Source organism: Hibiscus syriacus, unplaced genomic scaffold (assembly GCF_006381635.1).
Source record: "Hibiscus syriacus cultivar Baekdansim isolate YM2019G1 unplaced genomic scaffold, ASM638163v2 tig00111769_pilon, whole genome shotgun sequence".
In the NCBI taxonomy this organism is placed as follows: Eukaryota; Viridiplantae; Streptophyta; class Magnoliopsida; order Malvales; family Malvaceae; genus Hibiscus; species Hibiscus syriacus.
Window position 1 is genome coordinate 490258 of NW_024063172.1, and position 24288 is coordinate 514545.

Here is a 24288-nt window from a genome sequence, read left to right on the forward strand (position 1 = left end):
TTTGATGAACAAGTTGATAATTAAACGAGAAAAAAAAATCAAAACTTTAAAAGCTGAAAGCTTTAATTTAGAAAGATGTAAATGAATTTATGAGTAAGTCGGCTCTCTGCCAAGATTCTTATTCAGTTCTTGAGACCCGTTTCTATTTTCCAGAATTTAGCAGTTCCTTTGTTTACCAAAGTACTGGAACTCGATCAGAAGGCCAAAGTGGGTCAGTTTTCCAAGTTTTGTATTCATTATATGTTTGTGCATGTGTTTATATATGAAAATGTGTCAGATTCTGACTCTCTCTCTCTCTCTCTCTCTCTCTCTCTCTCTCTCTCGTGTTTTATGCCAATCATGCATTAAATCAACTGATCTATTATTCTCTTCCCTTTTTCTTCAACCTTTTCTCCTGTTTTCTGAAAATTTTCTGTTTTTGAATCTCTGTTCTTTGTAAAATCTCCCTTTTTAAAGTTGAACCAACCCAACCCAAAGTGTTTTTTTCTTTTCCATTTTGGGTTTTAGTATGGTTGGTTTTGCAGTGGGGTTTCTTTCCTATATAAACACCTCAAAAGGCCTTTCTCATTTATTAATTTATGTATTTTCTTATCTTGTTTGGTGGATTTTCACGAGTTGTGCCCCATTATTGTTGTTTGTTGCTTCTAATTATTGAGCACATCTCATTTTCTTTGTTTTGGGGTCCATATGAATGTGTTTTTGCCAATAAACCCCGTCAGTTTGAGTCTTAGTAAATTTTGTTTCTCTCTGTAAATCTGTGACAAATATCATCTTCCATGTATGAACTTTGTTTTTCTTAATCTGGGTATTGATCAAAGTTGTTCATTTTCAGTTCATTAGATTCAAGGTCCCCACTTATTCCACACACAATATGTTTGAGTTTATGTCTCTGAGGTTTTAGTTCTAAAGAGTGATGCAAATTGGAGGGCACCCAAAATGGCAAATCTTGTTCCAGGTGTTCTTTTGAAGCTTTTACAGCACATGAACTCTGATGTGAAGGTTGCTGGTGAGCACAGGTCATCTTTATTGCAGGTGGTGAGTATAGTTCCAGCACTAGCAGGAGGTGGGCTGTTCTCGAACCAAGGCTTTTACATTAAGGTTTCTGATTCATCTCATGCTACGTATGTTTCATTGCCTGATGAGCATGATGATTTGATTCTTAGTGATAAGATCCAATTAGGCCAGTTTATTCATGTCGATCGGTTAGAATCCGCTTCGCCGGTTCCCATTCTTCATGGGGTTAGGCCGGTTCCGGGGCGACACCCTTGTGTAGGGAGCCCTGAGGACATTGTAGATACTCATTCTCCTGAGTTCCTTAACAATGGTAGTAAAAGTGTCTCGGATTCGAAACCCAGAGAGAAAATTAAGCCACCCTTAGGTAGTGGTCATGGTGGAGGGAAAGATAAATCTGTTGGGAGTAGATCGAATGGCAGTGCAAGGGATGATCAATTGGATAAGAAAATGGCTTCTTTGACTAGATCCAAATCTCAATCGATTAAACTGTCATTGAGCTCGGATACAAAGAAGGAACCTTTGGGGAAATTGAAGGTTCATAGTTCGAGATCGATTCCATCTTCCCCCACAGGTTGTTATTCGTTGCCAACATCTTTTGAGAAGTTTGCCACTGGGATTAAGCAGCAGGCAGAAATAAAAGGGCAGAGAAAGGGAAGCTACAAGGTAGGATCCATGGAGAAGCCGAGTTCTTTCCATGGAATGAGTCCGATCGGAAAAAAGGTACCGGTGATCAAATCTTTGGTTCAAGGGATCGAATTAGGGGCCAAAGCTTTGAGAAAGAGCTGGGAAGGGAATATGGAAGTGAAAAGTAGGGACCATTCTAAACCGAGAGTTAGCAAGCATGATATCAAGCAAGAATCTCGTAGCACTTCGGTGAGCATGTCTTGTTCTTCTTGAATTTTGGTTTGGCTGATCTGTTACTTTTAACTGAGTAAAGCATTTGTAAGCATAAGATATGAGATTATAGAATGTGATTGGTTTCCCCCCCCCCCTCTTACATCCATTTTTACTGTTTTATACCAGAGATATTTCCTAAAGGACATAACCTAAGATGATGACTCTTGAACTCTGGTTTAAGTTTAGGATATGACATACATGTATTATATGGTTCTGTTTGATTTGTTGCTATTTTTTTCCTGTTATTTAAAACAATTCATATTATTTCAAGCTATTTTGCCCATGTAATGATTAATATTCGAATGCCAGGTTCCTAGAAAGAGCACATCAAGCGAAAAGTTGATGTCCAAGGAGGAGACTAAGCTCCAAATATCTTCCAGGTCACTAAAAGAGGAGAGTAAATCCCCGGTTTCAAATAAGAAAATGTTGGATGAGCAGGAGAAACCGAATAAGCCAAGAATTTCCATTGGGAAGAAATCCGGAGACCTAACTGATAATGGTGGCCTGGGGAACTTGGTTAAGATTCCGGTAAACAGTAAAAGATTGACAGATACAAGTGTTTCATGGTGTTCACTCTCCTCTTCTGTTTCAAAGCTCGGAAGGGTATGAACCTACAACTCTTTACATCTTCGTAGCATTCATAGTTTTTATATGAATGTCTCAGTTAAGGGTTATCTTGTCGTAAAAAGGTCGTATCTCCAATTAGCAAATTCCTAATGAAGAAAAATACCTAGTACAAGTTCAATTTAAACCAACTTATATATCACTTCCTGGCATTCTGCAACACATGGTTCTTTTTATTCTCATGCCGAATTCGTGTTTGTTGTTACAGGAGGTCTTGAAACATAGGGATGCAGCACAAACAGCGGCAATAGAAGCTTTGCAGGAGGCTGCTGCTTCAGAGGGCTTACTACGATGTTTAAGGTATGGCTATTTAACAAAATCGACAGTAAAAGCTAAGTTTTCTTTGTTTCAGAACTATGAAAGATTAAATACATTATATGTATGGATTTTAATTCTCCATATTTTCCTGGCTAAAATTTTTAATCGTGTACCCAAAAACCTAGAAATAATACAACTGTGAACAATCTGTATGTGTTAACCTATGTTTGTAAACCAAGCCTTGGCTTCATGGGATTCGAAACAGTCGAAAATCAAGGGTTTTCTACAGTCACATCAGTAAAATTTCTTGCTTTCGTAAGGGGGGAAGAAAAAGAAAGTATTTGGTCTTTCATTGGTATGGTTAAAGTACATAATAGGAACATATCTCATTTCAAAGGGAAATTGAGGACTAAAAATTGAAATTTTACTTTCACTCTTAATTGTTATTGTTAAATTCCAAATGCAAACATGGTCACAAGTTCCCAACCGCATTGGCCTTTAGGTCAAAGCCGAAGAGATGGAACCATATCGGGGTTATGTAAATTCCTCGGTAATGGCATGATCTGCTTTCTCTTGCATACATCACCGTTGTGTGCGCTTTAACTGAGTGAGGTTTTGCTGTTCTATAATAGCTATTATGTTTGGCTATTTCCTTAGTTCTTGGTGTTTAGTTTTTCATTAGACTTCATTTTCCGTCTCCTAAATACGAAGTTCTTTGCAGTAGGTCTTAATGGACACTTAGTGGTTGGACTTGGAGAAAGACATTTAGGATGGTGCATATTGAGACATCCATTGAAACCTCACCATATACGGATTTAGGTTACGTAACATAATGTGGACTGATTCTGGGTTTTTTCGTAGTATTCGACCATCTATTTATGATGTTTTGTAATCGGGGGTAGATTATCCATAACTGATTGTTCTTTGCTTTCTTGTATAACATTTATTGGTATACTATCTTCGTCTTGCAGCTTATATTCTGATCTTACTACTTCTGCCAAGGAAGATAATCCTCAGCCTGCAGTGGATCGGTTCTTAACCCTGCATGCAAGCTTGAATCATGCTCGGATGATTGCAAATTCTTTATCAAAAACTATTCCAATCGGTTTGTCTCCGGAATCTGAAGAAAACCTCTCGGAAGAGGCAATGAAGGTCACATCAGAAAGACGGAAATATGCAGCTTCATGGGTGCAAGCTGCATTGGCTACCAATCTATCGACCTTCTCGGTATTTACCAAAGAACATAGTTCAATGCCGAGTCATGCTTGCATCTTCGAAGCCCCACAAAAAATGATTAAATCATTCGCAAACTGTAAATGTGATAGATTGACAGCCCCTTCCTCCTTGCCAACTTTCAATCCGGAAAATAAACCCTCTGAAACAACCCTTAGGATTAATAAATTCAGCAATTCCTCTACTAGATTAAATAATAAGGGAGAGAGTGAACAACCATGTCGAAGCCCCTTGACCATTTGAAACTCCTCCGATGGAACCCCATTAACTAACACCGAAATTGAAGCTGTAGTGACACATTTCCTGATCCATCCGATCCAGGTAGAGCCGAAACCCATTTTTTCCATCACCATGAACAGTATAGGCCAATCAACAGTATCATAGGCCTTCTTGAAGTCAACTTTAAAAACACAACCCTTTAACCATTTTTTCCTCCAATAATCAATGTCCTCGTTAGCAATGAGAGAGCAATCCAAAATTTGACGACCGGGTATGAAAGCAAATTGAGTCGGGCTTATGATTTCTCCTAAACAACTTCTGAGCCTCCTTGCAAGACACTTGGATAAAATCTTGTAAACTCCTCCAACCAAACTAATTGGTCTAAAATCATCTAGACTCCCATTGTTAGTTCCCTTAGGAATAAGAGTGATGAAAGTATGGTTGATACCATGCTCCCATTCCTTTCCCAAATAGAATTTGTGAAAAAAATCCATAATGTTACCCTTTAGCAGCTCCCGGGAACTTGTTTTTCTTCCCTGCCCACTGTTTGATGGCTAGTTTAGAGTTCTTTAAGATACTAAGAATTCCCGGTTTTCTCCTGCGCTTCTTGCAATCTGTGATAGTTTGATTAACCATTTCCTCAAAACCATCTTCCTCCATCAAATAGTTGAACAATCTAAAAGGCTTGTTTCCACAATTAGATCCTCCATTATGTAACAACACAACATTGTGATCTGAAATTGATTTGGGAATAAGCGACTGAGTAACCTCAGGAAAAGAAGCCAAGAATTGACCATCCACCAAGAACCTATCCAATCTAACAAATATAAGATCATCTTGGTTATTACACCAAGTGAACCTTCCCCCTTCCATAGGCAGATTAATTAAACCTACAGACTGAATAAAATGAGAAAATTCTCATAGAGAATCTGTTCTGAGCTCTACCTATTTTCTCATCTTCACACAAATAAACATTAAAATCCCCTCCAACACAAACATGCAGATTTTGTGCAGAAATGAACATACTCAGTTCTTCAAAAAAACCTTCTTTTTCCTCCTCTATTGAAGGTCCATATACATTAATAAGAACACTTCTGAACTGGTTAAATCTGAATTTTCCTGTAATCGCAATGAATCTCTTGTTTATACAATGGTCTTCCATCTCAAACACTTTATCATCCTAACAACATAATAACCCCCCGAGGAACCGATAGCTGGCGATTCAATAACCCCTTGGAAGCCATTTAACCCGTTTCTTCTTAGAAAGGACCTTCGTAACTTCTCAGTTTTGGTTTCTTGAAGCCAAAGAAAAGAAGGATGAGAGTTTGAAACTAATCTTTGCACCACTCTCTGTTTTTCCTTTTTACCCAAACCCCTAATATTCCATGAAATTATGGCTAAGTTATCCTTCATGAATAAAACTTGAAAAACCTCAAAATCTCCAATGTGGCTCCTCAAACGGCCATATTACACCCCTTCTCTAAATTCAAATTTTTTTCCAGAAAAGCTTCCTTCCCCTTCTTAAAAGAAACTCCCAAAATCTGACTAACTTGCCATGTAGCGACTGCTTCATCTAATAGATTCGAAAAATCTGGAGATGATACTGTAGAAATAGTGACTTGATCTAAGGCATCCCTTAGCAACAATCTTTTAACTCTTCTGCTGTTTAAGGCTGAATGAGAGAAAGAACATCCTGCAGGCTCACCATCTGCACCATTGACACCAATTTCCAAAACTTAGATTCTATAGCCTCCACATCTTTATTGCCATATGAATCAGAATTTTTGCTGGCCCCCTTAAGCTACTTCTTACCATTGCTTTCCTCTGTTGGTGTTCTAATTTGGACCAGTTTACCAAACTTATTAATTGAGTATGTTGGCCCTGAAGGAAATAACTTAGAAAAATCCAGTCCAGACAACTCATAATCATCCGTTTGGGCCTGTGACCCATCAGCCGAAATTTTTGAATTTCTAAAGCCCAAACCTGCAAAGTCTCATTCTCTGTTGGTCCCAACGTTCTGAAAACCTGACAGTCCTTCTGTAAAACCCTTCCCATGTTTGGTAAATCTTGGAGAAAGTGTTTCCCCATCAGAGCCTGCTGAGTCGAAAGAAGCTCCCTCATTCAGCCAAAAGTCAACTTTTTGTCTGCCTTTCTCTGCTGATTTGACTGGACTTTCCTCAGATTCTGAGAAATCCCTATCTTCCTCATCCTCAAACCTCAACTCACCACAATTTTCTCCAACTGCTCCGACCGCCGGAGAATTTTTGAAAAACGGCTTTGAATCATCACAAATCGATCCAAACTTGATATTAATTCTGAACGATCTACCATAGGATCCAAGAGTAATAAATTCTGGCACATCAAAAGGGCTAGCAACTCTCAAAAGAATTCTCACAGAAGAGAGATCATCCCTGTTCTTAGTGGAATCATGAATTTCTACCTTATCTCCCCATCTCCCAGCTATTCATTCTAAGAATGATTCATTCCAGTATAACAAAAGAATCCCTAATAGCTCAACCTGGCAAAAAGCCATAGGGATGCCATCCTCATTCAGTAATAGATCCAATCTGTCAAACCAAAAGTTTATCACATCTTTCTTCTTTGTCCATGCCTCCATCATCTCTTCATGTGAATTGAATGTCATTATGCATGAGTTCCGAGCGTAACCCCAACCAGCGATCTGAACTTCAAAGCCATCATTAAAGAGATACTCCTTAACTGACTTAAAATCAAGGGAAAGCTTAATAATCCCTGTTAAAGATCTTTTGACCCAACTCGAACTCTCAGACGGAATATACATTTCCAGAATATTCTTCCTTACTTTCTCCCTATGACTCCCTTCAGAATGAAACTCCGTATTCCCCGTTGCATAATTAGCCAATAAAGCATCTTTATACGATCTGTCATCCCTAACACTCCTGCAGGACAAATCTCTCTTTCAACTTTGAAGGACCAGCTGCAGACGAAACTGGAACCGGTTTAACTGGACTGTTTTTCCCCGCTATCAGTGGACGAGCATCATTGTATTTTGCTACTCCAACTGTAATCCTTCTCCCATCTATCAATGATCCATTTAGCATATCTATCGCTCGATTTAAACCAGATTCCCGCTCAAACTGAACAAAAGCAAAAGTAAAAAATTTATACTTAGGATTCCTAGTTTCTTTTGGGATGAAAACTCTTTCCACAGTCCCCTGAGACGAAAAGATTTCCTTCAGCTCATGTCGAGATACTCTCCTACTGAGGTTATCGACAAAGACCTTCCAAACCTCACCGGAAATTATCTTCCCTTTCAACGTATCTCTCTCTTCTTTTCTCTCTCCCACTATCTCTCTCTCTCTACCCTCACAAGAATTGAGGCTTTGTAGACTTTGTTTACTTCATTTTGATGGAGAGAATTGAAACAGAACATAGTTCCTTGTTGAGGTAATTTTCACAAAATGGAAACTAGTTCTACACCCATTTCTTTTATTTTGTGGCTTAGAACAAGCAATAATAAGACTAGATCCTGTTAGCTTTTTTCAGTAGTATTTTTGAATTCTGAGCTTTGGCTGATATTTTTTCTTCTCCATTGCATTTTGAACGTAAGTTGTATATAAATTGAGCATTTTCTTCTTCTTCTAATAATATTATTATTATTATTATTAGAGAACAACTTTCATTATCATGAATGGACTCATGAAAAAAGTTATATTACATATGGATTTCTCAAGTGACCTTCACCCCTTTTTCATGGTTCAGGTACTGTGAGGAGAGGCCTTTACTGTTGAACAATGTGGGCATGGGTGCGAATCTGTGCACCTACTATCAGAAAACATCTTCAGGTGATCAAACTACTAGTGGGATGTTTCGCAATGGAAACCAAACCTTGGGAAATGTTCTGCTTCTAGAGCCAGCTGACAAATCACCTTTTATTGGAGATATTAAAGCCGGCTATAGCCAGTCATCTCTAGAAACAAACATGTACAAGGCTCCTATATTTTCCCACAAAGTGCCATCAACTGACTTCTTATTGGTTAGGTCACCAAAGGGAAAGCTTTCTATACGACGTATCGATAAGATTGCTGTTGTAGGACAACAGGTTTGTTTCATCTGTAGGTTTTTCTGCATGTAGCCTTCCAAGAAACTATATCAAACTCGTACCATTAATTCTATGGAGTTGATGCAATTGTATGCTGACAACTTTCTGGTTACTGATTTTGGTGCTGCATGTTACTTGTTTTGCCCATAGTCAAATTAATGTGTTGGCTGCCTGCCTAAACCTGTATTAGCATTGCCATTGTCAAAATCTATAAGCCAGGGTGGAACTATAGTATCTCTAAGAAACCTTAACCTGCATGGTGCTTGTGTTCTTGGCATTAATTCATTAGTTGTATGCTTTGCATTTGAGAGCAGATATATCATACGAGTAAACAATATTTATAGAAAAGATGCAGGATTGATGTTCAACAGCCATTTAACTTTAGGGCAAGGATCAGGGAAAACTTTGTTTGATAGTTAGGCTTGACTTGGCTGACCATTTTTACCCTTGAGGTTTAGGCATGGCCTGTCCATTGATAAGCTTGATTTAACCTTCAAAAAGATTGGATGCTCTAGTCTATTATGTGTTTTACATATTTTTTTTAATTAAGTGGACTGCCATTGACTTCCTTGCTAGAAAGAGAGTTAAATTTATAAATCATATATGTGGTTTTGGGGGTGAGTGTTTTCAAAACAAACAAATACCCTATGATCACTGTTGTATTGTCAAGATTTTAGATTTTGCATAGTTTCTTTTCCAAGTTAAACTGTGTTAATTAATTCCATGGATGAATATTTAACATTAATCTGCTGGGTTTTGGGTGAATAATTGCAAGAAAAAGCTATTATATGTAAGTTGAGAGTGGAAAAGGACATAGAGACTAGAGTGAGGGTTCTATATGTGGTTTGGGTTGGGGTAGTTGTGTGTTTATGCATACAGTAAAATGTATGTTTATGAACTTAGGTTTCTGATGCTAACATATTGTCAATATAACTTTGGCGTCATATTTGTTAAACTTTGGGATGTTTGCATGCTAAGTAGTTCCAGCCTGAGAACTATCACCGTATCACGTCCGCTCCAATGGAAATTGGTACATTTTAAATGCAGTTTTGATGTTTATTGCATCTCCATATTCAGGTTCTGGTTTCTTTTCCTATTTCTAAGTGGCTTTCGGTTGGATGCTTAGCAAGGTCATAGTGATAGGTTGCTTGTTGTTTGTAACTTTGTTCTCCTGCTTCTGGAATTTTCAAAATAAATCCATGTAGTATAAGATGTTTTGTACACATTGATGCATTTGAGTCTATATGTTGTTCTTTGTGAATTCTGTAAAGAATCGGCATAACTCATACTATGGTCTTTCCCTTTCTGATTTATCCAATTTTCCATATGCAGGAGCCTCTCATGGAGGTATTTGCTCCTGGGTCAAAGAATATTCTGACATATCTCATGAACAGAATGCTGGTTTATGTATATCGGGAGTTCTCTGCGGCTGCCAAAGGTGGTTTGATTCCATTCATTGGTACAGATGAGTTGTTTACTCATTTTCCTAAGCTTTCAGATGCAATTGTCCGTAAAAAGCTGAAGGAATGTGCTTATTTGCGGGTAATTTTTGTGTTTGTTATTTTGAACTTTGGTTGATTGTTAATTAAAAAGTTGCTTGATACCTGCATGATGTTCCTATTGATGTCAGTGATCCTCAAATTTTCAAGATTATTGCTTTTCTGATTCATTCTTCTATTATCTTTCATTAACTTATTTGCTACACTTGCCTACCTTGCATCCTAGAGAGATAAAAGTGGACGACAGACTTGGTCCATGAAGCCTGATTTACACATTCCACCTGAAGGTGTTTTGAGAAAGTTGGTGTCTCCAGAGCACGTGAGTTTCACTATCTATATTGTTTCTTTTTCTTTACCTTATATAATTGAGTCTTATAAATAAAAGTTTGAAGATGAATGAAGATGTAGGCAGAGTGCCTTTACGATAAAGAAAAGGTATTTAAAGGTATATTCATGGTGCTGCATGATATCATAGCCATTGTAAGTTTAACAATTTTGGAAATTACCTGAACATTTGTCTCAATAGTTAGTGCATTAGGTCCTTGCTCAATAGTATATAATATATTAGATATGGTGAAATATTGGCGTGTGGTTGGTGGGTAACATCAAATATCATGTCTTTTCGGTGTTATTTGCTTTGTTGTTGATTTGACATTTACTTTGGTAGTTTCCATATGAACCAACAAGCTTTATACCTTCTCTTTGGTGTCCTTAAAAAGCATTTGCCTGTAAAAATGGAATTTCTTTGAATGTATAACTTCAACTTCTTGAAAATGGAATCGGCAAATTTTTTCTTACATAGGGAATCATTCATATATGTGGGGATAGCATATGGATTTATTTTATGGGTATCCATTTGATTTGATTGACTTTTGCTTGAGCTGGATGATGAAAAATTATCATGTCTGGTTCCTTCAGGGAAAGGATTTGAAAGATTCACCTGTCCTAATAACAAAAGAAGTTGACTTGAATATTCTGGAAGATAATGGAAAATAAATTGTTATTTTTTCACTGCAAGGATCTTTGTCACTAACCTTTTATTTATTTATTCTCCATATGTGAAATCAACATGCTTTTATTTCCATCTATTGGAGAATAAAAACAAAATGACAAACTAGATGCTTTGTTATTGACCATGGTCGTATCATGATCTTTGAAATGCGTATTATGTAGAGAAAACATAGAAAGGATCTGAGGTTTGAAATGCATGTGCTTCCATATATTTCATCTATCTTGATTTTTTCTTTTCTCAATCTTGTACAGGTGTGTGCCTATGAAAGCATGCAAGCTGGTCTGTACCGGCTTAAACATTTAGGAATCACACGACTAACAACTCTTAACAGTGTTTCATCTGCAATGAGTCAACTCCCTGATGAAGCTATAGCTCTGGCTTCCGCATCACACATTGAACGGGAGCTGCAGATAACTCCATGGAATCTGAGTTGCAATTTTGTTGCATGTACAAACCAAGTAAAATATTATTTCTTCTGCTAATAAGAAGCACTCGAGTTTTTGCTTTTCAAATAAACTATAAAGCAACAAAATCACATATTATGAAGCTGACCTTTACAATCATATTCTTTAAAACGTTTTGATTAGGAAAATGGCTTGTTAAGTAGCCATTTTCTATTTAAATTTATCATTTACTTTTACTCTTCCCTTTTTCCAGGACAGAGATAATATTGAGCGCCTGGAAATAACTGGTGTTGGCGATCCTTCTGGTCGAGGTTTAGGATTTAGCTATGTCCGTACCGCTCCAAAGGCTCCTGTGTCAAATGCTGTGATGAAGAAGAAAACTGCAGCTGCTCGTGGAGGTTCTAGTGTGACTGGTACAGATGCTGACCTCCGCAGATTAAGCATGGAGGCTGCACGGGAGGTGAGTTTTTATTGCCCCCCCCCCCAAAAAAAAGCTATTGAAGTCTGATAGGAAAATCTGTCAGAAATACTGTTTTCTTTTGCCATTTTGGTATCACTTATAGTTATTATAGTTTTTAGATGATGGCTGTAATGTTGCATCTTCACTACGCTGTTTATTTACAAAAATAAAAATATAGTTTTCCCTTAGCTGCTCCATATGTCAAAATATGGGAAAACCTGCAATTTTTCATTTAAAGGAACTTAGAGTTAAGACTCAGTAAGTTTCCATGGGTTAATTAAGGTCTAAAATCAAGATAAAGACAACAAATTTTAATTTTATTTATCACATTTTGTTTTATTGTTTTCTGTGTATGCTGAAATGTCAATAGTATTGGAATAAAACATTCAAGTATTAAAGTTTTGAAATGTTTTCAGTTCAGGAACAAAGGAAAACTTAAATTTACTGCAAAAATATTTGAATTGTTACATCTTCACTATGCTGTTTATTTACTGCACGGGAGGTGAATTTTTATTGCCCCCCCCCCCCCCCAAAAAAAAAAGCTATTGAAGTCTGGTAGGAAAATCTGTCAGAAATAATGTTTTCTTTAACTATATAGTTTTTAGATGATGGCTGTAATGTTACATCTTCACTATGCTGTTTATTTACAAAAATAAAAATATAGTTTTCCCTTAGCTGCTCCATATGTCAAAATATGGTGAAAACCTGCAATTTTTCATTTAAAGGAACTTAGAGTTAAGACTCAGTAAGTTTCCATGGTTTAATTAAGGTCTAAAATCAAGATAAAGACAACAAATTTTAATTTTATTTATCACATTTTGTTTTATTGTTTTCTGTGTATGCTGAAATGTCAATAGTATTGGAATAAAACATTCAAGTATTAAAGTTTTGAAATGTTTTCAGTTCAGGAACAAAGGAAAACTTAAATTTACTGCAAAAATATTTGAATTGTTACATCTTCACTATGCTGTTTATTTACAAAAATAAAAATATAGTTTTCCCTTAGCTGGTCCTTATGTCAAAATATGGTGAAAACCTGCAACTTTTCATTTAAAGGAACTTAAGACTCAGTAAGTTTCCTTGGGTTAATTAAGGTCTAGAATCAAGATATGGAGGCTGACAGGCTAGCTAAGCAGGGGATCGGTTGAGTGTAGCAGGCTTATTGTTGTAATGTTTTGTGATTTTTCTTCGGGTTATGTATAGGCTCAAACTTTGTAATAGTTCTGCTAGTTTGGTAAACAGGACTCACCATCAGAAGCTGGTGACCTAGCTTACTCGGTTTAGCCTAAGTTAGTGTTGTTGTATTTGGTTGTTTATGGGTGTTGTATGGTTTTCTGCTTTAGATGGGGGTGTTGTCCTGGTTGTATCTTATGTAATTTATGTTGTTGAATGAAATCCTAAGGCACTCTTTTCCTCCTTCCAATGATTAAGGAGCTCTCTTTCAAGCTCCATTAATTAAGAAGGGGGTTTTTAATGAGGCCTTCAATTCTTATAAAAAAAAAATCACCTTTTGTTTTATTGTTTTCTGTGTATGCTGAAATGCCAATAGTATTGGAATAAAACATTCAAGTATTGAAGTTTTTGAAATGTTTTCAGTTCAGGAACAAAGTAAAACTTAAGTTTACTGCAAAAATATTTGAATTGATGATGTGAACATTGAAACCTATTATCTAGTTTGATAAGGCAACAACTTTTGCTTTCTGCATTCTTTCCTTTTTGCTTTTCTGAAGAGGAAGAAGGGGGAGGTGTTGGGTTTTATAATATAGTTTCTAGAGAAATCTTCTTGTCAGTAAGGGAATCTAAATTTGTTGTACGAGACAGAGACCATCAGTGATATCTTATCTATCTCTTGTCCTTGTCATAATTCATAAGTGGACCTTTATGTAACATAGACGCTGGTCTACTTTAAACCGAGTTCAGCTAATTTTTGCTGCAGTGATATAGATGTTTTGAACAATGTCTTATCTAAATAAATTGGAGAAAAAATGGTTGACTTGTTGCCCTTGTAGGGTTTTACAGATCTTCTATAAATTCTTTGGTTCACATATGTTGTTTCTTAATTGCTTTTTCTTTTTACCAGGTTCTTTTGAAGTTCAATGTTCCTGATGAAGTGATTGCAAAACAAACTAGGTGGCACCGTATTGCTATGATACGCAAGCTTTCAAGTGAACAAGCTGCATCAGGAGTCAAGGTTGATCCAACAACTATAAGCAAGTATGCACGGGGACAGCGGATGTCCTTTCTTCAGTTACAACAGCAAACCAGAGAAAAATGTCAGGAAATATGGGATCGACAAATTCAGTCTCTTTCAGCTGTTGATGGTGAAGAAAATGAAAGTGATTCCGAGGCAAATAGTGATCTTGATTCCTTTGCCGGCGATCTAGAAAATTTGCTTGATGCAGAGGAATTTGAAGAAGGGGAAGAAGGTGATAATGATAACAAGGTTGACAAAGCAGATGCTGTTAAGGGTCTCAAGATGAGAAGACGACCATATAAGGCTCAAGCAGAAGAAGAAATTGAAGATGAAGCTGCGGAGGCTGCTGAGTTATGTCGTTTACTCATGGATGGTATGAATTGTTTCATCCCAACAGTGTTTTCTCTTATTGCTTTTGCTGAAAAAAGGAAAAATAAAAAACCTTGGTCTTAAGAAGCAAATATGTTTGTAATAATTATCTGTGTTTCATCGGAATAACATTTAGGGTAAACTATGCATTTATTACCTAAACTATCGGTTTTAGTTCGTTTTAGTATCTAAACTTCCAATTTTTCAAAATCATACCTAATATTTAGCTTTCATTTTATTTTAGTACCCTTCTGTTAAAAACTTAACGTGTTTAGTACCTAAACTATCGGGTTTGGTATGTTTTAGTACCTAAACTTTCAATTTTTTCAAAACTTAACGTTAAATTTTGAACGGAGTACTAAAATGAAACAAAAACTAAATTTTTTAATGGCGGGTACTAAGATGAAACAAAAACTAAACTTTAGGTATGGTTTTGAAAAAAAACGAAAGTTTAGGTATTAAATGTGTAATTTACCCTAACATTTAGTGCTAAAATGACCGTTAAATTTAACTTTTTAAATTGAATGTTGGTTCTTTAAAGTTATGCTCAAATCCATGTAATTTATCCAACTTTTCTTGCTTACCTGTTAAATGTTTATTTTGCACAATCCCTAGTAGCGTGTTAGAAAGTTTATTGTAGTGTGTTTTCCTTTTATCATCTGAATATTTTGTTGTGAGAAAAATATCTATGATTTAAGTAATTAACCAACTACTCTTCATGTTAGATGAGGATGACCAAAAGAAGAAAAAAAAGAAGAAAAATAAAGCTGTTGCAGAGGATACTGGGTTGACTTTTGGCTTACAACCACGTATGGGTGTTGAGAGTTTAGGTGTAAAGAAAGCAAGCATAACTCCCAAGCAGATTGTTCGTGCTACTCAACCTAGTGGGTCATATACTACAAATGAGAATTTTGTTAAGGATTCAAAGGATGTAAGACTAGTTACCTTAATTATGAGGATTAAACATATGGCCTGTTTTGACAGATTCTGTTTAGTCTATGCACTTTAGGTAATTTTTGCCCATGTCCAAGGTGCATAAGGGTTCTTATGACTGAGGTGTGCTTTGATGGCAGATTGAAAGTAAAAGTTTTAAAGGAAGCCTGTCTGGAAAGTTGAAAGGAATGAAAAAGAATGGTATGCCCAGCACAGGACCATTAACTAAAGTCAAAATATTGGGAGACAATGTCAAGGCAAGTGGGCTCTTCCCTTCATCATTTTCATTTTTCTTATTTTAATGGAAAGACAAGTGAGCTTGTTTATTTTTAAGTACCGCCTATATCCTGTTAGATGTTGCATGAGCATTCTTTTTGAAATTCTTTTCATTTGTATTTCAACCTGGGAAGTTCTTCAGCATTTTTTCTTTGCATGCTTATGTTGTTTAGAATATTAGAAATCTCGTTCTTATTCTAAACTTCTTCACTTACTTTCTTGTCTTAAATCAGTTGTTCAAGGAGAAGAAATCATCAAGAGATACTTTTGTCTGCGGAGCTTGTGGTCAGGTATGCAACTTATCAAGATAGTGCCAATCTTAAAATTTGATTTTCTTGGACTACTATATATATAATCAATCATTATCTTTTGGTGGTCTAGCTTGGACACATGAGGACCAACAAGAACTGCCCCAAGTATGGAGAAGATCCAGAAATGCAGGTTGAAGCTACTGATATGGAAAAAACTCCAGGCAAATCAACTTCGCTGGAACCCTCGGGTCAGTCCCAGTTGAAGATGATGAAAAAGAAGCTCAAAACAAAAAGTGCAACAAAGATAGCAGTTGTAGAAGCTTCAGAGGGTGAAAAATTCAGTTCAAATGCAAAAGCTCTTCCATTGAAGTTCAAATGCTCTACTGATAAAACATCTGATAAAATTGCTTCTGGAGGCACACAAAGTTCTGACAATCTAGTCTCTTCTGACCCAGAAAATGGAACCAAATCTGCTGCAAAGGTTAATAAAATAATTATTTCTAACAGGGTTAAACCTGATGAAATGCAGGTTGAGTCTCAGAAGCTGCCCATTGTTATACGGCATCGAGTGGATACCAACCGAGGCCAAGCTGAATCTCATAAGAAATCTATTGTTATAAAGCCACCAGAAAATATGGAGAGGGACCAAGTTGAACCTCATAAACCTTCTGTTGTCATTCGCCCACCAGCTGATAAAGATAAAGAACAACCTCACAAAAAAATTATAATCAAGCGACCAAAGGAAATTATTGATATGGATCAACTTAGTCAAGAGGGGGGCACTTATCCCGAGTACAGAAAAACAAAAAAAATAGTGGAATTATCGAGCTTTGAGAAGCATGGGAAGCAGGAAAGCTTGCGATTAATGGAACCAAAAGCAAAGCGGAAAGCTAAAGAGGAGAGAAGATTGTGGGAAGAGGAAGAGAAGAGGAGAAATGTAGAGAGAATAAGAGAAGACAAAGCAAGGAAGCTTTATGAGGAAGAAATGAGACTGCTGGAAGAGCGAGGAAGATTTGCTGAGATCACAAGATACACAGAGGACATTCGAAGAGAGAGGGAGGAAGAGGAACGCCAAAAAGCTAAGAAGAAAAAGAAGAAAAAGGCTGAAATAAAAGATGATTATTTAGAAGACTACAGGACAAGAAGAAATGACAGAAGAGCGGTGGAAAGAGATCGAGGAGCAAAAAGAAAACCTGTTGAGTTAGGACGATATTCTGCAGAGTGTGTTCCTCCAACAAAGCGACGCAGAGGGGGAGAGGTAATGACATTTTTCCTTCATTGCTTTCGTTTGTCCTGTTTCATCTTTTAATTTTTTTCTCCTTTACAACTCATGATGTGTGTCAACTCTGGTGGGATCATTGAAATTGAGTTTAGGCTCATCAGATGATCCTTTTTGTTGATAAGAAGTTAGGCCTCGTTAGAAACCCCTTCATGATTAATGGAACAGAAAATGTTCCTTAGTCAGCGGAAGGAGGAAAAGAGTGCCTTAATAACCATAAATAATCAAAAGTTACATAATGTTTAACAACAAAACTCTCCCTTACAATAATAAACCCAAAGGCTAATAGAATCTAGAGAAACTGAGAACTAACCGATATCGGCCTTAGCTAAACTGTCAGCCTCAACATTAGCTGATCTAGGAACCCATCTAATAATACCATTTAAATCTCTTAACAAAAGACCAATATCTCTCACTAAAACTCTGTAGACAACAGGACATCGATCATAGTTCTTGACCCACTCCACTGCTAGTTTACTATCAGATTCAACAATTAAACGATCCTGAACCCTCGGAAGAAAAGAGGCAAAGAAAGATAAGCCCTTCTTAATTGCCAAAATCTCCACCAACAGCGGAGGACCTGGACCAGCAGCCTCTAGGAAAGAGCCCTTCACCGAGCCATCCTCCAATCTATTTCGAGATTCGAATGGTTCTATCGTGATCTATTTCTCTAAGCCTGTCGGACCTGGTCCTCCTCTGTTTGCTGAGTTGAAAGCCATTAAAGAAGGAATTGATCTATTTCTACATTCGGACTGGGCGTCGAAGGGAAGACTTATTCTCGAAAGTGATTGTAAGACTGCAGTGGATTGGATTTTCAGGCCTACTGAGGCTCCTTCGTTCTTCAGTTCTTTGGTTCGGGAAATTGGGGATGTAATTTCGGGTAGGGATATTATGGTTAGGTTGATTCCTAGGGCTTGTAATTGGGAGGCGGACAAGTTAGCTAAGGAGGGGATAGGTTGAATGTCCTTACTGTTAGCGGTTATGTTTGGTATTTTAATTCGGGTGATGTTGTAAGTTAGAGTTTTATGTAATTCGGGTTTATTAATATATTGAGGTACACTTTTCCTCCTTCCGCTAGTTGCCTCTTCTCAAGAGGCAACTATGAGGGAGGTTTTTAATGAGACCTCCTATTCCTATCAAAAAAAAAGAATGCCACCAACACCACTTTTCCTCCAATCACCACTCACTGCTGCATCCACATTCAGTTTTATAACCTTTGGAGGAGGAGACCAAGACACAGTTTTGATGATCGAAGACCTTGAAGAGGAGCAATAGTCCCCAAGAGTAGGATCAGAAATAAGAGTCCATAATAGAAACATCATTAAATTTTGCTAAAAACCAATTAGCCAATCTGCACCTTGCCATAAAGAACAGATCAGTCTGATCTACCCTTACCCCATCAAACACAATGTCATTTCTACTTTTCCAAATAGTCCATATAACCACTCCCTGAATGAAGGACCATATTTTAGAATCTAACACCATATCTTTCCAAGCAACCATAAAACTTTTAGCATTGTCCTGCAAAGCCGAACACACTCCCTAGAATTTCAAAAACTTGTTCCAAAGAGTCCATGCCACAACACAAATGAAAAATAAATGAGAAGAAGATTCGGCCTCCTTTTTACAAAAGGGACAAGCAACATCAACAATAGAGGAGACTCCTCTCCTTAGAAGTTCTTGTTTAACAGGCAGTTTGTTGTGCACCACCTTCCACAAGAAGACCTCCACTCTAGGAGGCACCAAACCCATCCAAATGTTATTCATCCAAAAAGGGTCTGATGTCGAAACAGGACAGCAAGACTTCACACTGGATTTAACAGAATAAATTCCTTCTCCGTTCCCTCTCCAAACCAACCCATCAGACAACTCAGAAGAAAGAGTTATATTGTGAATTATAGCCAATAAATCGGTAAACTGACTCAGCTCCCAGTCACTCAAATTTCTTCTCAATTGAACATGCCAAGACCAAATAGATGATCGAAACTCTCCATACTCATTAAGTTTCCCATCCCTGTTTAATGAGAGGACAAACAGTCTCAAGAAAACATATTTTAAAGGGAAGTCAAGCGCCCAACTATCAAACCAGAAACTGATTCTCTCACCATTCCCCACTCGAACTTTGAACTGATTTCGAAACCTGGCTCCAAACTGATCCTCATTGAAATGGTTATGAACTACTGATTTCCAGATCCAAGAGAATGAGAAGGGAGATTATCCTTGAAAAACAGGGATCCAATGTCCAGATTATACTTACTGCAAATTACCTTCTTCCACACTGCCTCCCTATCATTTGCAAACCTCCACGACCATTTACCTAGTAGGGCTCTATTCATAAGATTAAGATCCAAAACGCCAAGACCACAAACATTTTTAGCAGAGCATACTGTAGACAAATTAATCCAGTGAATTTTTTTAACCTCTGCCCCTCCTCCCCATAAAAAACTGGCCATGATGGAATTTAGTTTTGTAACTACCGAGGAAGGAATTTTGAACAAGGACATGAAATAGATGGGTAGGGAGCACAAGACAGACTTCAATAAAACCACTCTCCCTGCCAAAGACAAAGTCTTAGCCTTCCATCCGGCTAACTTTTTATAAAATTTCTGGACGATCGGATCCCACAAAAGAATAGAATTCCTCCTAGCACCAAGCGGCAATCCCAGATAATCCGAAGGCAAGTGCCCAACTAAACACCTAACAACATTAGCCCACTGCGTTAACTCATCCTCACTGATATTAATACCAAATAATTTGCTCTTAGTGAGATTAAGTCTAAGGCCTGACATTACTTCGAAAACCCGAAGAACCCTCTTAACATTAAGAATCTGTGTCTTCGAAGCATTACAGAAAATTATAAGATCGTCTGCGAATTGCAGATGAGATAAATTCAGAAAAGCCTCATCTTTGCCAACCACCAGACCAGAAAACAAACCCTCAGCAACTGCCTTTACAAGCAGTAAATTTAAGAGCTCTCCAACAACATTAAACAGCAAAGGGGACAGGGGACAACCCTGCCTAAGACCTCTAGCCATAGCAAATTCATCCGTAGGGACACCATTAACTAAAACAGACACCGAAGCTGTAGTAACACATTTACGAATCCAGCCGCACCATTTTGAACCAAACCCCATCTTAGACATAACTTTGAAGAGAATATCCCAATCAACGGTGTCATAAGCCTTCTTGAAATCCACCTTAAACACACAGCCCTTCAAACCTTTCTCCCTCCAGAAGTCAATGCCTTCATTTGCAATAAAAGAACAATCCAGAATTTGTCTACCAGGAATGAAAGCATACTGAGAATCACTAATTGCTTAAGATTAAAATCTCATCGATATTTTCTTATAGCTTGTGCATAAAATAAAATAACCATAAATTATTAAATTGGTAATATAGTTGTATTAATATCTTTATAATCACAATTCTATTTTTATAATGAACAGATGATCTGAGCCCAAATATCATCATGGTTCATTTATTGATATGTTCAAGTGTATTTTTAAATTAAATTATTATGAAAAAAGGTACCGAAATATGTTATTTGAAAAGAAGAATCTATAAATTGTTGTAATAGATTTCAGAGCTTAACTTGATTGAACCATAATAAGCATAATAATTGATAGATAGTTTAGAAGGTGAGTCTATATTTGATGCAAATTTGTTCTCATGTTTGAATGGACGCTAAGGATATTTACATATTTCAATGAACTGTAAATCTTTATCATTGGGAACAAAAGGAGGTAAAAGAAATTTATGTGCGCATTTGAAAAGAATTCTTCAATTTCTGTGAATTTTCTGTATGTTATGTTTGTAACAAGATGAGCAAGCATAGCTGCTTGGCTGCATGCTTGCATGTGACTTTTGGATGATTGAACTCTTCATGATAAGCGTTCTGATGAGATGTGCCCTGTGAAGTTTCTCATCTGAGAAAAAAGGAATATGGAATGAGAAAGCTATGGAGGAGTAAGATTATGTAATGAGATAACTAAATAATTTTGGTGCATGTAAATCTGCTAGTAAATCTTAATATGCCTTTCCTATTACTATTAATCCCTTAAGTTCCCTGCTTATTGTATTCTTCAATTGATTTCCCTCCAGGTTGGTCTGGCCAACATCTTAGAGCAGATTGTAGAAACACTTAGAGAGAATACCGAGGTGTCCTTTCTGTTCTTAAAACCAGTATCCAAGAAGGAGGCCCCTGACTACCTGAACATTGTAAAGCACCCAATGGATTTGTCCACAATAAGGGACAAGGTTAGGAGGATGGAATACAAGGATCGAGAAGACTTTAGACATGATGTGTGGCAGATTGCCTACAATGCTCATATCTACAATGACGGTCGTAATCCTGGTATTCCTCCTCTTGCTGATCAGCTTTTGGAGCTTTGTGACTACTTGATGCATGAGTATGCTCATAGTTTGGATGAAGCTGAAGCAGGTATAGGGGAAGCTTAATCAAATAACACTTCTGAAATCATTTATCATCTGAAAGCCAGAATCACCTTAGACAAGATCTGTTACTTCTCTGGATTTTAGGGGTGTCTTGGCTTTGGGAAACCATCGTAATAGAGCTTTGTATATGTGTATACGAAACCTCGAGTGCTTGAATTGTTTCAGTCATCAAAAGAAACTAGTTTATATAGGTGGGTAAGAAAAGGATGGTGATAACCTAGGTGATATAGGTGGCAGGTAAATGATGGTTTGGAGGATAAGAGATGAAAGCTTGTAGAGAACCAGATCTGTGTTGAAAGCATGGGACATCGAGCACTAAATGCCCCCGTAGTATCCATTCGGAAACACTTCACTTTTACTTACTATTGGCCAAGAGATGAAGCATTCCCATGAAGATATGGGGTCTCACCAACTTGAGGACCTTCTCACTTTTGGCATTAATTATGTTAGGTTTGTGGAGGAAGCCGAAGCTGGTAGGTGGAAATGCTTCAGCTGTTTACTAGAGTAAACTTAGCAGTCAAAGCTCCTTTCTACATAGGTTAGTGGGAGTCAAGTTTTATTTGATTTGCTAATAATAACTTATGAGGGAGAGAGAAGCTGATACACAATGAAGAATTTTGATGCACAATTGATAACTCTGTACCATACAAATCTATGTATCCACTAATGTACTATTTTTCTTTTCTTTCCTTTTTATGTAGTAAACAATTCATTCATTCCTGTCAAAGTTATTAAAAAACGCTTTTTGTATTGAATATGATACAAATTTCAACCGTTTGACATTGAACGTACATTCCCTCGACATTCTTGGTATTCAAACTCGGGACAAAACGATTCTTTTACTACTGATGTATTTTGGTTTATTAAGTCATCCAAAACAATTTGAAAGCTTATTCCCAAACCAAGAACCTGGTCATTGGGATGAGTTCAAGTTTAACAATCAATTTGAAACGTCAACAAGTTTCTAAAAGAAATCAAAGTAAAATTTGTCCTTTGAACTTTCAACATAGGAGGAAACAGACTGGAATCAATGAAACTAGCCAATAACTTGATGACTAAAAAGTTCACAATTTATTGGCTTTGCAATTACAGATCTCATGCACCAGTTTGCATAGAAATTTCCCATGGCCTTCCGAGAAAAGACCCCTTCGTTTACCTCATTACCAGTCAAAGTTCTGAAACACAAGCTTTCCCATGACGAAACACTGACACTCCATGCTCTTGTTTTGCTTTTCTTTCTTTCTCCAAAGCTATAAATAAGTGTCGTTGTCTACAAAGTTTTCCACACCCGGACACAGATTTCAAGCAAAACAAAAAAATTGAAAGCTTCAATACGAAAAGCAGTATTGTAGCTGTTATCCTAGCAAGCATTCTTGCTGGAACCATGGTGAAGGCTCAATGTGGTAACGGATGTGCAGCAAATGAATGTTGCAGTACATTCGGGTACTGCGGAACAGGTCCGGAATTCTGCGGTGCGAATTGTCAAGGTGGTCTTTGTTCTAACAATGGCATTTCTAGAGCAGACATTGCCACACCCGAATTCTTTAACGCGATGTTGAACCAGGGCGCAACTTGTCCAGGTAAAAACTTTTATTCCAGAGGAGCTTTTCTTGACGCTCTTGATTCTCTCACTCAGTTCGCGAGGACTGGCTCAGTTGAAGAGTCCAGGCGTGAGATTGCTGCTTTCTTTGCCCATGCTAGCCATGAAACTGAAGGTAACATTTTCCACCACATCACATTCGATTAGCCATTGATTAGATTATGTCTTTGTTAAGCTGTTGTGTTTGCAGGCTTTTGCCACATAGAAGAGACGGATGGGGACAACAAGGATTAATGCAATGAGACAATGACACAATATCCATGTGCCCCTGGCAAAGGTTACTATGGGTGTGGACCATTGCAACTATCATGGAACTACAACTACGGACCGGCCGGTTCCGAGCTGCTGTTCGACGGGTTAGGTGCACCAGAAACCGTGGCCAGTGACCCTCTTATCGCCTTCAAAGCCGCCTTATGGTTTTGGACGAAAAATGTTGCTGCAACCATGAGCCAAGGGTTTGGGGCCACCATTAGAGCCATCAATCCAATTGAGTGTAATGGTGCAGAGCGTGACAAAGTTCAGTTTCGGATTGATTACTTCACACGGTACTGTAATCAACTCAATGTTGCTCCTGGGGATAGTCTCACCTGTTAGGGATTATTCTTAGTTACAAAAAATTAACTGTGACAATAAAGAAAGTTAATCCTTATAACTATATTACATGGAGTTGATGACAAAACCGTTATCCAACATTGTACGAAACAAACGACTTCAATAGTTAAAGGGACTATTATTATCTTTAGAGGCCTTAATTTGGAACTTCCTACATGATTCGCAACGTTCGATTAGTTCGATTTGCCCGTTAGAATTTATGTTACTCATTGATATATGTTTAATATCAAGGAGTAACATAAACGGTGGAAATAATGAGCACTGATTTTCGACGTCTGAAAGGAAATTAAGGTACCAGATAAGCAAAAGATTAAAATTTATGTTGGACCTGGATAATAACTTCTAATTTCTTAATAAGAGCTTATAATATGAAGGTGAAAGATGATATCTTATAATTAATGTCAAATAAAATCAAAGAATCTTGTTGTTCATCATTTACATTTGTGCCATTAACAAAACTGTAGAATATGATCTTAACCTAAAAAGTAAAAGAATTTAACAATAAAAAATATTGGGTGTGTATCTCTATAGACAGTATACTTTGTTTAACTTGCATGCACAGACGGACCGAAGGGCGCTAGCGTGGTTGTTAAATTTCAAATTCTCGTATAATTTAGG

At 37.2% G+C, this 24288-nt stretch overlaps 2 protein-coding genes and 1 pseudogene across 2 annotated transcripts; all 3 read left to right on the plus strand.

Moving 5' to 3' along the window:
- The first annotated feature begins 502 nt into the window (after positions 1–502).
- On the plus strand, positions 503–4269 carry LOC120169787. The gene is made up of 4 exons (XM_039177901.1): positions 503–1887; positions 2221–2514; positions 2744–2835; positions 3765–4269. The coding sequence occupies exons 1-4, from the start codon at positions 937–939 to the stop codon at positions 4267–4269; spliced, it is 1842 nt and encodes a 613-aa protein (XP_039033832.1). The 5' UTR covers positions 503–936.
- Positions 4270–7466: 3197 nt separating this feature from the next.
- On the plus strand, positions 7467–21584 carry LOC120169788 (transcription initiation factor TFIID subunit 1-like). The gene is made up of 13 exons (XM_039177902.1): positions 7467–7542; positions 7653–7671; positions 7987–8326; positions 9659–9868; positions 10052–10144; positions 11089–11295; positions 11495–11701; positions 13782–14268; positions 14990–15195; positions 15338–15454; positions 15707–15763; positions 15855–16982; positions 21105–21584. Exons 1-13 carry the CDS (start codon positions 7467–7469, stop codon positions 21459–21461), a joined length of 3504 nt encoding a protein of 1167 aa, XP_039033833.1. The 3' UTR covers positions 21462–21584.
- Positions 21585–21834: 250 nt separating this feature from the next.
- LOC120169789 lies at positions 21835–23796 on the plus strand (annotated as a pseudogene).
- Positions 23797–24288: the final 492 nt, after the last annotated feature.